General features: G+C 42.8%; 1 protein-coding gene across 5 annotated transcripts in view; it reads right to left on the reverse strand.

Annotated features, from left to right (window-relative positions):
• Positions 1-2,424: 2,424 nt before the first annotated feature.
• Positions 2,425-13,006, reverse strand: part of LOC115797188 (regulator of G-protein signaling 12-like) — a 43,801-nt gene continuing 33,219 nt past the window's right edge. For 2 of the 5 annotated variants that reach the window (XM_030753697.1, XM_030753696.1), the window contains exons 12-17: positions 12,832-12,958; positions 12,305-12,401; positions 11,953-12,008; positions 11,383-11,494; positions 10,599-11,156; positions 2,425-3,910 (exon numbers count right to left, since the gene is read on the reverse strand). In XM_030753697.1, the coding sequence (XP_030609557.1) occupies positions 3,627-3,910; positions 10,599-11,156; positions 11,383-11,494; positions 11,953-12,008; positions 12,305-12,401; positions 12,832-12,958 (1,234 nt within the window). In that variant the 3' untranslated portion in view covers positions 2,425-3,626. The remainder of the gene's footprint in view (positions 3,911-10,598; positions 11,157-11,382; positions 11,495-11,952; positions 12,009-12,304; positions 12,402-12,831; positions 12,959-13,006) is intronic. The other 3 variants (XM_030753700.1, XM_030753699.1, XM_030753695.1) reach the window with 2 other exon arrangements.

Below are 13,006 nucleotides of genomic sequence, written 5' to 3' on the forward strand. Positions count from 1 at the left end.
TCTGAGTGGCTGGTCGTGGAACAGATCAAACTACTAATCTCTCCCAGCATTGACCCGCACCAGTATGCATATAGGAAGAACAGGTCAACTGTGGATGCTGTCTTAGGGGTAGTCCATCTGGCTCACACCCACCTGGACAGCAGGGACTCATACATCAGGCTGCTCTTCCTGGACTTTAGCTTCACCTTTGACACAATCATTACACCTACACTTGTTCCTGAGCTGGATATTCTTGGCCTGAGCTCCTCACTATGCAATTGGGTCTTGGATTTTTTTAACAAACAGGAAGCAGACGGTCCGAATCCACAACATCACATCTGCCCCCATCACCCTAAACACTGGCTCCACTCAGGGATGTGTCCTCAGCCCTCTGCTATACACTTATGACTATTCATCCATATTCCCGAGCACCCACATCATTAAGTTCGCAGATGCCACAGCAGTGGTTGGACTCATCTCAAATAACAACGAGATGGAGTACAGATTGGAGGTCGAACACATGGAGACCTGGTCCAAGTACAACAACCTTTGTATCAACGTGGCCGAGACCAAGGAGATGATCTTGGATTTCAGGAGGAACATCATCCGCTGTTCTACCCCACTGTGCATGGGAGGAGCAGCAGTAAAGTTTGTCTCCAGCATTAAATATCTGGGGGATTCACATCACTAACACCCTCACCTGGAACACAAACTCTGGCTGTCTTAACAAGAAAGCCCACCAAAGACTCTACTTCCTGAGGAAGCTGAAGAAGGCTGCCCTGGGGACCAAAATCCTCACTTCCTTCTGCAGGTGTGTGGTTGAGAACATATGCATCACCATGTGGTATGGGAACTGTTCTGCTGCTGACAGGAAGGCTCTGCAGAGTGTGGTCAAGTCTGTTTGTAAGTTATTATTTGTAAATATATACTGTGTTTCTTTTGCAACTTGCACTGGAGGGACCTCGGAATTTTACATTCATTCCTGTCACGTTTTACATGAGAAGAATGACCAAAAAAAGCTTTTGAATCCTTGAAATTGTGCCATGAAAATATCCCCCACACCATCGCACCACCACCAGCCTGAACTGTAGACACAAGGCAAGATGGATCCATGTGTTCATGTTATTTACTCCAAATTCTGATCCTACCATTCAAATGTTGCAGCAGAAATCAAGACTCATGAGACCAGGCAACATTTTTCCAATTTTCAGCTGTCCAATTTTGTTGAGCCTATGCAAACTGTAACCTCAATTTCCTGTTCTTAACTGACAAGAGCAGCATCCAGTGTGGCCTTCTGCTGCTGTAGCCCATCTGCTTCGAGGTTCAGCATGCTGTGTTCAGAGATGCTCTTCTGCATATCTTTGTTGTAGGGAGTGGTTATTTGAATCACTGTTGTCTTCCTGTTGACTTCAAGCAGTCTGGCCATTCTCCTCTGTCATCAACAAGGTATTTTCTCCCACAGAACTGCTGCTCATTGTATTTGTTGGACTGTCCTCTGTAAATAAACGCTAGAGATTGTTGTGTGGGAAAATTCCCGTAGATCAGCAGTTTCTGAAATACTCAGACCAGCCCGCCAACAACCATGCCACGTTCAAAGTTGCAGCAGGTCGTCTTGACCATGTCTACATAAATGTACTGAGTTGCTACCATGTGATTAGATGCCAATGAATATGAGGATAAAGAAGTAATAAGCATTTACCAATTTACTAATATCTTTAATGGGTCTTTAATGTGCACTCCCTTCACTGACATTTCAATTCATATTTTTTAGGTAAACTGTCACTTGCCTGCATTTCAGCACAGAAACTGTTCCTGTGCTTCTCATTTTGGAGTTCACTGTCGCAAAATGCAAGTAAAACAAGTGTGTGTGACTACCAAAAGTAGCTTCAGCTGGAAGATATTTACAGGTGTTTTACTCAGTAACATCTCAAGCAGTTAAGATAACTGAATGTCCAATCAGGAAGTGAATTCAGGACCTCAAAGGAATTATTCTTAAGAAGAGCTCATCAAACAAAGTACCTCTGAAATAGGGAAAGTATGCAAGTAAACTATCCCTAAGTTTCATATCTTGTCAGCATTCCAGCAATAACGTGCTGTATCAAGTCAAAATCCCCTAACCTCTAATTTTCACCAGCTGTAATAATCTACTTCCAGATGTTGGGTTAAAAATACAAAGAGAAGGCTGGGCCTCTAAATAGCACATAAGTAGCAAGTGAAGGTGGAGTTTCCAGATGGGAAACCATTCAGCCATGACAACTATGCTGTTAATTATTTGCAATGCTAACTAACTTAGCAAACAGAGCTGATCAAACATGCCAAGTATGAAATTAAGACATTTACAACAAAGAAGTATTCCAAGTATTCCTTGTCCCCTTCTGTTACCCAATTAAAGTACAAAATTCAAGACTGTGTGTTGGTTGAAATTAGAGCCATCAAAGCTTTTTAATTATTCAACAATTTGGACAACCTCACAACCACAGAAGCAGAAAAACCAGACAATAAAGGTACCGCAATGTATCATCTGTAAAACATAGGAAGACAATATAAACTAGATATAGTCAAATATTCAAGATTCCTGCCCAGGTATGTGGTACTACTTTCTAATAGGGAAACATAAAACAAAGGTTGAGCTTTACTTGCTAGTTTTTGGGGGTTTTTTTTGTTTGTTTTTAATTAATATTATTTCAATTGCATGTCACAGCTTTCCTTGGCATAAAACTAGCAGAAAAAGGTAGTAGGAGGGCACTGAATCAGAACTTTAATGTAAAGGTACACAATGTATCCAAGAATTAACAGTGTAACAGCTTATTAAATCATTTGATAATAGTTTAGAACTTGTTAATAACAACTTTAACAAGCGTTTTTTCCTGAGCTTTCATCTTTCGGTTTTCACCAGCAGAAGGCTGCCAGTTATTCAATGATTTATTTATTCATTTTCCAAAAACTTTTTCTTTTTTTTCGTTGTTTAGCAGCTTAACAGAAGGTTGGCCTTGTACAGTAATGCTTTAGAAATCAGAGATACCTCAGTGACAGGACTGTTTTATTCATATCTATTATGCAACCGAGAGGAAAGGTGGACGCTGCGTGAAGATGTTTTTGTCAAACTTTATGATGTATCTACAAGTTGAAATTACTTTAATAGCTTCATTAATAGTTAATCCCTTTGGCTTGGCTTTTGTCATTCACTAATGCTTCTCACTTTTTAGTTGGTCCTTTAAATAATCTTTCTGGCTTCTCATCAAGCAGCGTCCTGTAATACGCCGGGTAATTTCCACTTTTAAACTGTGTATAATGCAGGCCTTATTAGAAACTGGCACCACAAAGTGAGTTTCAGGCTTCCGTCATGGTATTATTCAATCTAACATGGATCAAAATAGTTAATTATCAAACCATATCAATAATAAAACATATCACTGTCCCAAAATTACAACCAGTACTAAAACTCAACAAGAAGATGCCAGAATTTTTTTTAACAAATATACAATATCCATCACCATAATATTGATCCTCTGGCAAAACAAACAAACAAACAAAAAAACCCGACAGCTTGTACATGCAGCACATTGTTTGACTACATCTCCTCAAACAACAGTCCCTCAGGCTTTAAAAGTGCAGCAATTGGGGAGGGGCGGGTGCAGGGGTTCCCTTTACACAATGGTGGCCTTGTAAAGATCTGTGTTGCAGTCCTGGCCCTCCGGTGGGTTGCGGCCATTCTGGGGCATCTGGGCATTCCTCATTTTGCTCTGGCACTGTCGCAGCTCGGCGACGTATCCCTGAAAACTCAGGCTCAGCTCAGAGTCCTCTCCCTGGGACACTTCCGGTGTTCCTTCTTCAAGATGTACTTCCTCCACATCCATCACCTCCTGAGCCGTATGTGCAGAGTCAGCTTTTTCAGTGGGTGACTTGGTGTTGGGGGTTGTTTCTGTCACTTCTGTGGAAGGGAGGAAAAAAAAAAATTAATTGACATTATGGACAGCCAAGATATATTTGGATATTGCAGAGGATGGGTGGGAAAGCCCATGTCGAATTCAGTGTTTGTTTGTTGTTTGTTTTTCTGGCCTCTTGCCAGCAGAGGTTAAATGCAGAAATAAAATAATTTACATATAATTAATGTAAATTAATTATATGGAACTGTTCACTCAAGTGTAAAGGGATGTCCACACAGGAAGTGACTAGCACTGACATGGCGACCACAGACCACTGAACGCTAATGACATTCTGTACATTCAAGCGACAACGAGCAAAATAACCATCTGTGATACAAAGTGGGCCGGTCCCAAGGTAAACTTTTCTCAACTTTGAGGGGCACGACTACCAATGACAGTGAAGAATACTGTTAATTGACAGGGTGGTACATTACCGGGTAATCTTAGCAACCAGAGCCTGGACAGTCTACTAGTGATCAACTGTCAGCTAAAAAAAGGGTGGACAATAAGCAAATTGCTTCAGTGTGAACACCCATCTCCACCAACTCCACCAACAAAATACCTGTGCTTAGTCACTAAATCCTGGGCAACAGCTAGTTTCTAACATCATATGCTGAATGGTGCTGGGTAATACATAAGCAGTTTTGTTTCATTTATTTATTCAGGAGCACACGGACCAAAGCTGAACCTAGCAGACTCACGGACATGGAAAGTATAATCAAGGTCTTAGAAATTCAAAGGTGAAAGCTGAAAAATGAAGCTAAAACAGGAAGTGCAAAAAAACTGCAGTTCCATTAATGGCCACTTGGAGACTACAATCCCCATGTTAACCCTTTAACAGTGGGCGATAGCCGCCGATACGTCTGTTACCTGTCCTTACTTGCTGTGAACAGCTGGTTAACTCCGAGCGTATCACCGCTGAGACATCAGATCAAATGTACTTTGAATTGCCATAATTACGTGACCGTTTGTCCTATTGGAGAAATTCAAACGGTTTCTGAAAGCTGAAAATTGTGCTTCACACCCAACATAGAGTTATTATGGTAATTGTTACCGGAAGTCCGTGATGATTGAAGTTTGAGCATTTTAATGCAATTATTTGACAAATAACATGGGCTGAGGTTGAGGTTATATGAACAGCCAAAAAGCTGAGAAGTTTGTGCTCCGTTTTTGGTCAGTAAATTTCGAGTACTATTTAATTTTTGTGTTAGCACTAACTAGCAGTTATCTGTGTTTGCGTAATTTAGCCATACAGTCTGTGCAGTCAATGCACCTTGGTAACCATGCTTGCCGACATTATCAGATAGCTTAACACTCCACCCTCCCCACTACTGGCTACAAAAAAGAAAAACGCAGCAGTCAAATCAATGGGTGATGGCTGGGTGGCAACTTCCATCTTTTAGATACAGTCTATATTTTCACTAGGCTCCTCTTACCTTACACTTCATATCTTGATCTGCTATTTAACAGAAACATTGCTGAATACCCAAATCACAACATTTCTCTCATGTTGCTGCAAAAAACGTCCTTTTACACAGGAGTGACTGTGCAGATATACAAAAACCCTATTCATACTTTGCCCTCGCATCTATTTTACTTCTCATTACACTGACTGACAGCCAGATGTTTATCAAGGCCATATTACAGTTCAAATGTGCTCAAAGAAAATGTGTCACACAGTGTGAGTGCACATACATTTGAACTCTGCTTCGCTTGATTTCAAGTTGAATACTGTTCAAGCGTTGCTGTGTAATCACTGCAGCTGTTGTCACGACAGATTTGATCTGCTCAAGGTTGCTTAACTTTGCCAGTTCATCAGAAACAACTAAGACTGTGACAGGATTAAATATCCTGTACAGTAATTCACTGCAATAATATCTGATGTGATATAGCTGATCATCACTGTCTTTCTTTCCTAAACCTCATGACTTCATCGCAAGACCCTGACAGGATAATAAATAAAACATGCTCAAACTTCCCCTCTCTTCTAATGCAAGTGCACTCAAGAAGCCACAAACCCAATGTGTTTTTTTGATGCTGGTATTAGAGCTATGGGTGATAAACTTTCCACATCTCATGTGAACCATGTGGCCCCTGGAGACTGTAAACACACCAAGTCAAACGCAACACTTCAACACTTAGATTCTCTGAACTCTGTTAGCTGTGATTCACTGCTGTCCAGTACAGATGTAAACACAGCCTGTGCGCTCCAACAGCCGACCTTATACAGACCCTCGGTCGACCTCCACCTTGTAACAGCACACAGCCTGAACAACCATACTGGAAGGAAAAACAACAGCAAAAAACCCTTTAGTACTTTTCCAGTTGTGTAATAATTTCCAGCATTACATCATTTTGATTACAAAATGTATCTAGTGTTATTTGTATTTTGCCTGGGGTGCTAATAGGGCATCGAAGCTGATTATTTTCAGGCCAGTTGTTTCCTTAATGGACAATTTATTCGAACTATAGCGAAAAATGTGAGAAATACAAGTTTTCACAAACGATACCTTTAATTAAATGTTCTATTCCATCTGTGGAACAGTAAAAAACTCAGGGATTATTCAGTCCACAATCATGAAAGATAGAGGAAAACAGCAGACCCTCACACCTTGAGATAATATTTGATCTGGTTGGAACAATTAATCAACTATAACTGTTATTAAAAAAAACACAAACGGACTGTTTTTTTATATAGGGCTCATTCACACACGCATTCATACAAGCACTTTCTACATTTAAGTGCTTTCTATCGAACATCCCCACACACAGTCACACTCCAATAAACACATCAGGAGCAGCTCGAGGTTCAGTATCTTGGATACTTTGGCATGCAGACCGGAAGAGCCACCAAACTTCCAGTCAGTAGATGACCTTCTCTACCTCTTGAGCCACAGCCACCTAATGGACAGGAGGCTGAGGTCCCCCCTCCCAGTGAGTTAGTTCCCACCACAGAGTAATCCAACATCTTAGTCTCACTGCCACTGTACCACCAGGATTTGTACTGATGTCAAAACTTTTAGTATTATTACTGAACAACTGAAGAAGCCTTTTGGATGAGAGGTGAAACATCTTCAAGAAACTTAAAGAAGATCAATTGCCTTTTTTCAAGCTCCAGAGAGTATTATTTACCATAAACCTACAAGATAGGTGTTTAAATTTGAATATTTGAGTTAATGCACTTTATTTTGCTCAGTCATAGGAGATGAAAGTCATGTAGCCATTACTCAAATGCAACTTCTGGGCCTGGTGTGCACTTCTACCATTTACTCATGTACATATTCAGTAGTGTACTTGCTGATCAGTCTGTGCCATGTGATAATGAAGTCTTAACATAGCCGTTTAACATAGCCATGCCCCCTGTGGCGACTCCTTCAGCAGCCATGGCAGCAGAGAGGGAGCTGAGACCGAGCAGCCAGACTGGAACGGATCCAGCTCCAGTCTTCACTGAAGTTCTCTGCCAAAGATCTGTGTCAAGCCCTCCTCTGAGTGCCAGATGGGTGATAAGGCTGGCCTGGAGTCAGCTGCTGTTGGCTTTGAGAACCGAAAAGGAAGAATCAGGTGAAGCGGGCTTGAAGGACGGCTCAGCCACGTGGTGCCTCAGGTGCAGGCAGCTAAAACTGGGTCATTATAAAGCACTTTTTGGAGATAACTCAGCCCTGAGATAGAGTCTCAATTACTCCAAGGAATCCTTTAATCTTCCCTGAGCATAACCGCAGAGAGGAAAAAGGAAACTCGTGATAAACAAGTTCTCATCAGGAACTTGCTGAATTAATGGCTGCTATAATTCATTGCTTAGTATTCAGCCAGAGACTGCAGCCTGTTCTTGTTTATGAAGAGGGCAGCATTATTGTTGACTTAACCAAAGGCACTTTAAATTGAATCTGAATCGGTGCTATGTGAATGGAGATACACTGTGTAATGTCGCCCCCTAGTGAGCTGCCGTTTCCCCACAGAACAAAGAAATGAACAGAGACATGCACTAAGAGGGAGCAGAAAATTCAGTCTGTTTTGTTTTTTCATTTATAATCTAATTATAGCTAATTAAGCCCTGATGTGCCCAGTAAAGGTTTTAAAAGCAAATGTAATGCCAAAAATACTCACATCAAAGAAGAACTTTAGTCTTCTTTTGGATGCAAATGGTGTATGTTTCAAGATACTCGAATAATTGTCACATGTGCACATTAATTACTTTGCATTAGAATTAGAGAAAATATGAAAAGTGATATTGCATGATGCACTTCTGCTGCTGTGGGAGTGATGTCTTTGACTTTTTGAATGACATTAAAATGGAGGTCCATGTTGATCCGCTTGTCTCTGCTGCAATCTCGTTCCCTCAGAACAGCAGAGGGCGTCAGTCTAACAGTAATACAGAAACTGACAAGAGATCTCTGCAGTGCCTGAAGTCAGCAGGATGACAGATAAAGATGAGAAATGCTGCTACTGCACAACATTGGCATCACTGCACTTGGAATTAGAGCTGTAACTGTACCGTGTGGGTGGTTTTTGTCTTAAACTTATAAGAAAGCCAGTGAGCTTAACTTTCCACGCTCAAATGTAACAACTCCGTAAAGTCTAAAAAGTGAGAAAGTGGAGGCGTGTTAGCTTGCTGCACATTGTACAGATCCCAGCACAGACTCGGGTGATACCAAGGTGGCAAATAGTGTTAAAAACGTGGCTATACTGATTCATTGCTCTGTTCCTGTTTTAGCAAGCGGCAGAAAGAGAGACGGAGAGAAAGAGGCAGGGAGATAGATGAAAACCAGTAGTGACAGTTTCTATCTGTAGCTCAGACAACTGTGGATAAGGTTACCATGGTGCCCGGTGGTGGGAAGAATCAGCCTGATGTGCTTAGCAACCAGAAAAGAGGAATGAGGCTGTATGAGAGCTGAAAAGCTTCGATCTGTCCTCATCTTGGGTTTATATGTCCCCCTTTACATTAATACGGTCATGTTTGTGCCCCTTTAATAAAGTGCTTTGAAGTGCAATAAAAAAGAGCAGCCTTTGTAGTTGGAACAGATGTTGAGTGTGGTTATCTTCTTCTTTTTGACGACTTCACAATATTTCAGGGAAGGCTTCTATTTGAAGCCACGATCATAACATGTAGGATATCAAAGACTGTCACATTCCACTGTGAAGTAAGCCAATACTGTTACAGATCACATCACCACTTAACATAACATCACAGAAGCACATGCACGCACACGCATATGCACGGCGAAGCGGGAAAAATGACACATAAAGGCGGGAAACTTGTGCAGGAGATGCCCATGCACTCGGTGCACGATAAACCAACGCTGAAGCAAAGCTTTGCAAACCCAATGTGAAGATTAACCCACACACACACACATACAACGCAGCAGTGGCCCCAACAAAAAAGAAAAAAAAATGTGATACAACAACAACAACAACAAGCAGGTCGGCTGAGCAAAGAGACCAAACAAACACACACCACACTGAGCAATCCTTGCAAGGGAAATTAAAAAAAAAAAAAACCTACACACACGCACACAGCAAGCAGCGACACCGTGAAATGAGCGCACACGGGGAAGGACACGGAAGAGCAGGAGCTGATGAGCGGAGGAAGCCACGAGACACACACACAGACAAAAAAAAAAGACACAGGAGCTAAGAGAGAACGGGAGAAGGCATGTGGAGGCGGAGAGGACAAGCGGGGGGGGGGGTTGAACTAATCTCACAAACGTGTAAAAAGACAGACGAGAGTGATTTCCAATTCTAACATTTATTAGATCTATTCAATCACAGGTACAGAGATTATTGGCAGTGATTATCTACAACAGGCACCTAGAGAGGAAGCGAATGAGCCTGATAAAGAATGACAGGCACTTCAACAACGTCACCAGTGCCAAGGAGCACTTGTCCTCCAATGACTAATTATTTTTCACCATTGCTCAAATTGCTACGGCGTGAGCCAACAATGTTTAATGACTCACCGGTTTTGTAGCATTGCGTAAGGGGGGGAAAAAAAAACTAGCTTTTTGACACTGACATTGTTGAATTGCTCTTAACTGGAGGAGATGGGATGGAGAGGGATACAGCATTTATTTGTATTGACTGTTAGGCATTTGTAGGTCCAACACTGTGCAGCAGTCTGGCTTGTTTTTGTACATGAAGCTAATCTTTTAACGAATCATCTGATTTCTAATCTTCGGTACAACAGCTGGTGTCCACAGGTACTGTCAAATATTGATCATTAATCTCTATGCATTGTGTATATTTTATTAATATTCAACAGATTTGCAATCAGTCACATTTGCATGCACCCAAAAAGGACAAAATATTTCACTGGAATAAGCTAATGCCAGTCACATGATCAACTCAACAATTTGTGGCAAGGGAGGTGACTACCAAGTAAACGTTACTCACGGAACAAAATACACACATCACTATTTACAGGTCAATCTGAGTGTAAATATGATCAGTCACACACATGCTTTGCTGAGCTTGATAACACAAATCAGGCAAACTGAGAAAGAGTCGATATCAATTTGTCATTAAAGTGCATTAGAGTCAGTGTAGTGGGAGTTTTATTGTCAAAGTGGTCCGGTTCTGACCACAGAGGGCACACACATGCATGTACAACACACACACACACACACACACACACACACACACACACACACACACACACACACACACACCAAGCATTGGTTTGTTACACCGTAGAAATACCTGAACTGGACTTTCCCTCATCGCCTGTGTCTTGAGACTGGGTGCAGGGTGGTGGTGGGGTGAAGTTGGCTGCTGGCAGGCTGCTATTGAAGGACGACACGGGTGATGGTGAAGGAGGCAGCAGAGTGGGGCTGCTGATGTCGCCTTCACCCACGAGAGTCAGGTCGGAGTGGACGTCCTCCTCAACTGTGCGGAGGGTTGGGCGGGTGTCTGAGGGCCGGAGGATAGGGGACATGTGCGTGCCGAAAGTTGGGTGGCGCGGAGGGGGCAGCAGGCACCGCCTGGCCCCGGAGTGTCCGTTCGCACTGGAGCTCAGGGAGGAGTCGAGGCTCTCTGAGCGTAGGCTGGAAGTGAGGGGACTGCGGGAGGGGATGCCGTTCTCTCGACTTGGTTTCAGGGAGCTGGGGGTGGAGCAGGCCAGGTCGGAGGAGACGGAAACAGAGGAAGTGGGTGGAGTCAGTCGCAGGAAGTCAGGAAGCACCAGGTCGTCTTTGTTCAGGAGTCCACGTTGGTCGTTGGCTCGGGTGCTCTGCGCCCGGCTCAGCAGCTCAAAGAATTCTGGAAAACAGGTCAAACACGCTTAAAAGTTTCCAAACACACGGAAGAAAAGGATTAGCTGGGTTTAACATGCAGCAGAGCAGCCTCACTGAAATAACCCTCAAAGAGCTCCCAAAGACATGAGTTAGTCCTAAGGCAAAGCAAAGCTAAGAAATCCACCACAAGGTAAGAAAAAAAAACAAACAAAAAAAAAAAATGGAAAGACAAAAAGAAGAGGGGGATTTACCTTCAGCTTCATCTATATTAATCTTTTTCTGTTTTCTCTTTTCCCTTGGGAGTGCTGAGTCTGGTCCACTTGGTCTCACAGAAAAGTCCTTTGGTGCTGACCTCTCATCTCCCTGCAGATTCAACAATAACAAGGCACTCTATTAGGGGATGGAGGGACGGGGTGGGTAGGGAGGTCATAATGGAGGGGGGGGGGGCAAAGCTAAGTTTGAGCTGCTAAGCACCCTACTGAGTGGTGTCCAGATTTACTGAGACCTTCAGGTAAAGATGAGCCTGGTCCATCTGTCGGCTGTGTGTCTTTAAGGACCCTGATAATATCTAGACTAAGCAGGATCTGCCTTCATATGGTGCAATAACTCAAGCAGAGAAAACAGGAGTGAGTGAGTCAGCCACAGGCAGTGTTAGGGAGAAGACCAAAAAGGAAAAAAAAAAACTTATAGCTTAGCATTGGCTCAATGTTAATGATGCCATTAAATGATGTTGCAGAAGTAGCGCAGCAGCAGAAAAGTACAAAATACCAAATCAGGACTTTTTAGCAACATGTGAGAATAAAGATGTGAGGAGTACTCACTGTCGCAGAAAAACTCCGGGTTGGGTGACTTTTTAGGGAGGAAGACTTGGATTTGTCTATTAGAGAGAGAGAGAGAGAGAGAGAGAGAGAGAGAGAGAGAGAGAGCGAGAGAGAGAGAGAGCGAGAGAGATGTATATATGAAAAATTCATCAGGTTGAGATGCTGATGAGGAAAAGAGTGAGACAGGGGGGCACTTGAGACATAATAAGAGACGTTTTGCAAAACTTGCATACGTTAATCAGTGGGATGACAGAAGTGGGCGTGATTTACAATTGGCAGTTACATTTCTGGTGCCTTGATGAGAAAGGGCAAACCAGTAAAGGGTTGTCTTTTGTCCATTTCTCCATTCTACCTTTCACTGAACAGGGATCCGCTCGCTCCAGCACAACTCGCAGGCCATCCAGACTCGATATGGGAGCACCCAGATCCAGAGGCTCAGTCTCTCCGCTCTATTATAAAATAAAATTTAAAGGTCAACATGTTAGTATCCTCACCTGTTGAGCAGAAGTCTAAATATTGCTGCAGCGTGTGTACCTTTGCTTAATTTATAAACTATCTTTCAGCTCTGGTCTACTGTATAATACTGTTCTAATGCCTGGAAACCCACAGGACTAAAATAAATCTGACAGGGGTTTAGGGGGAGGAGTAAAGACTCGGCATGTTTGAGGAGTGTCGTCATTCTTAATTATAGCCCTAGTGCTTCGTCTTTGCAGGCTGGGCTGAGTCAGAGTGCTAACCACCGTGTAGAGATGGAAAAGGATGCGGTCGTTTTCCTCTCCTAACCATGATACTCCACCCTGTGGCACTGTCACACACTACACAGTCTGCTGTCTGGACAACAGGAGCTCCAAAAAGATTAAGGCACTGGGGAAAACTTACTATTTTGGCCACAAGATCACTGAGGTGGAGACCATATTTGGCCACCACGGGCCGCAGGACCTCAGTGACTGGCTTGGTCGGCTTGGCTTTCAGTCCCACAGAGCGGTTAATGGGTACCAGGTCCAACCTACCAGTGAGCAAAGAGCATCAAAGTAAATGTGACAGCAATGAAAGC

The sequence above is a fragment of the Archocentrus centrarchus genome, chromosome 18, assembly GCF_007364275.1.
Source record: "Archocentrus centrarchus isolate MPI-CPG fArcCen1 chromosome 18, fArcCen1, whole genome shotgun sequence".
NCBI classification, from domain to species: Eukaryota; Metazoa; Chordata; class Actinopteri; order Cichliformes; family Cichlidae; genus Archocentrus; species Archocentrus centrarchus.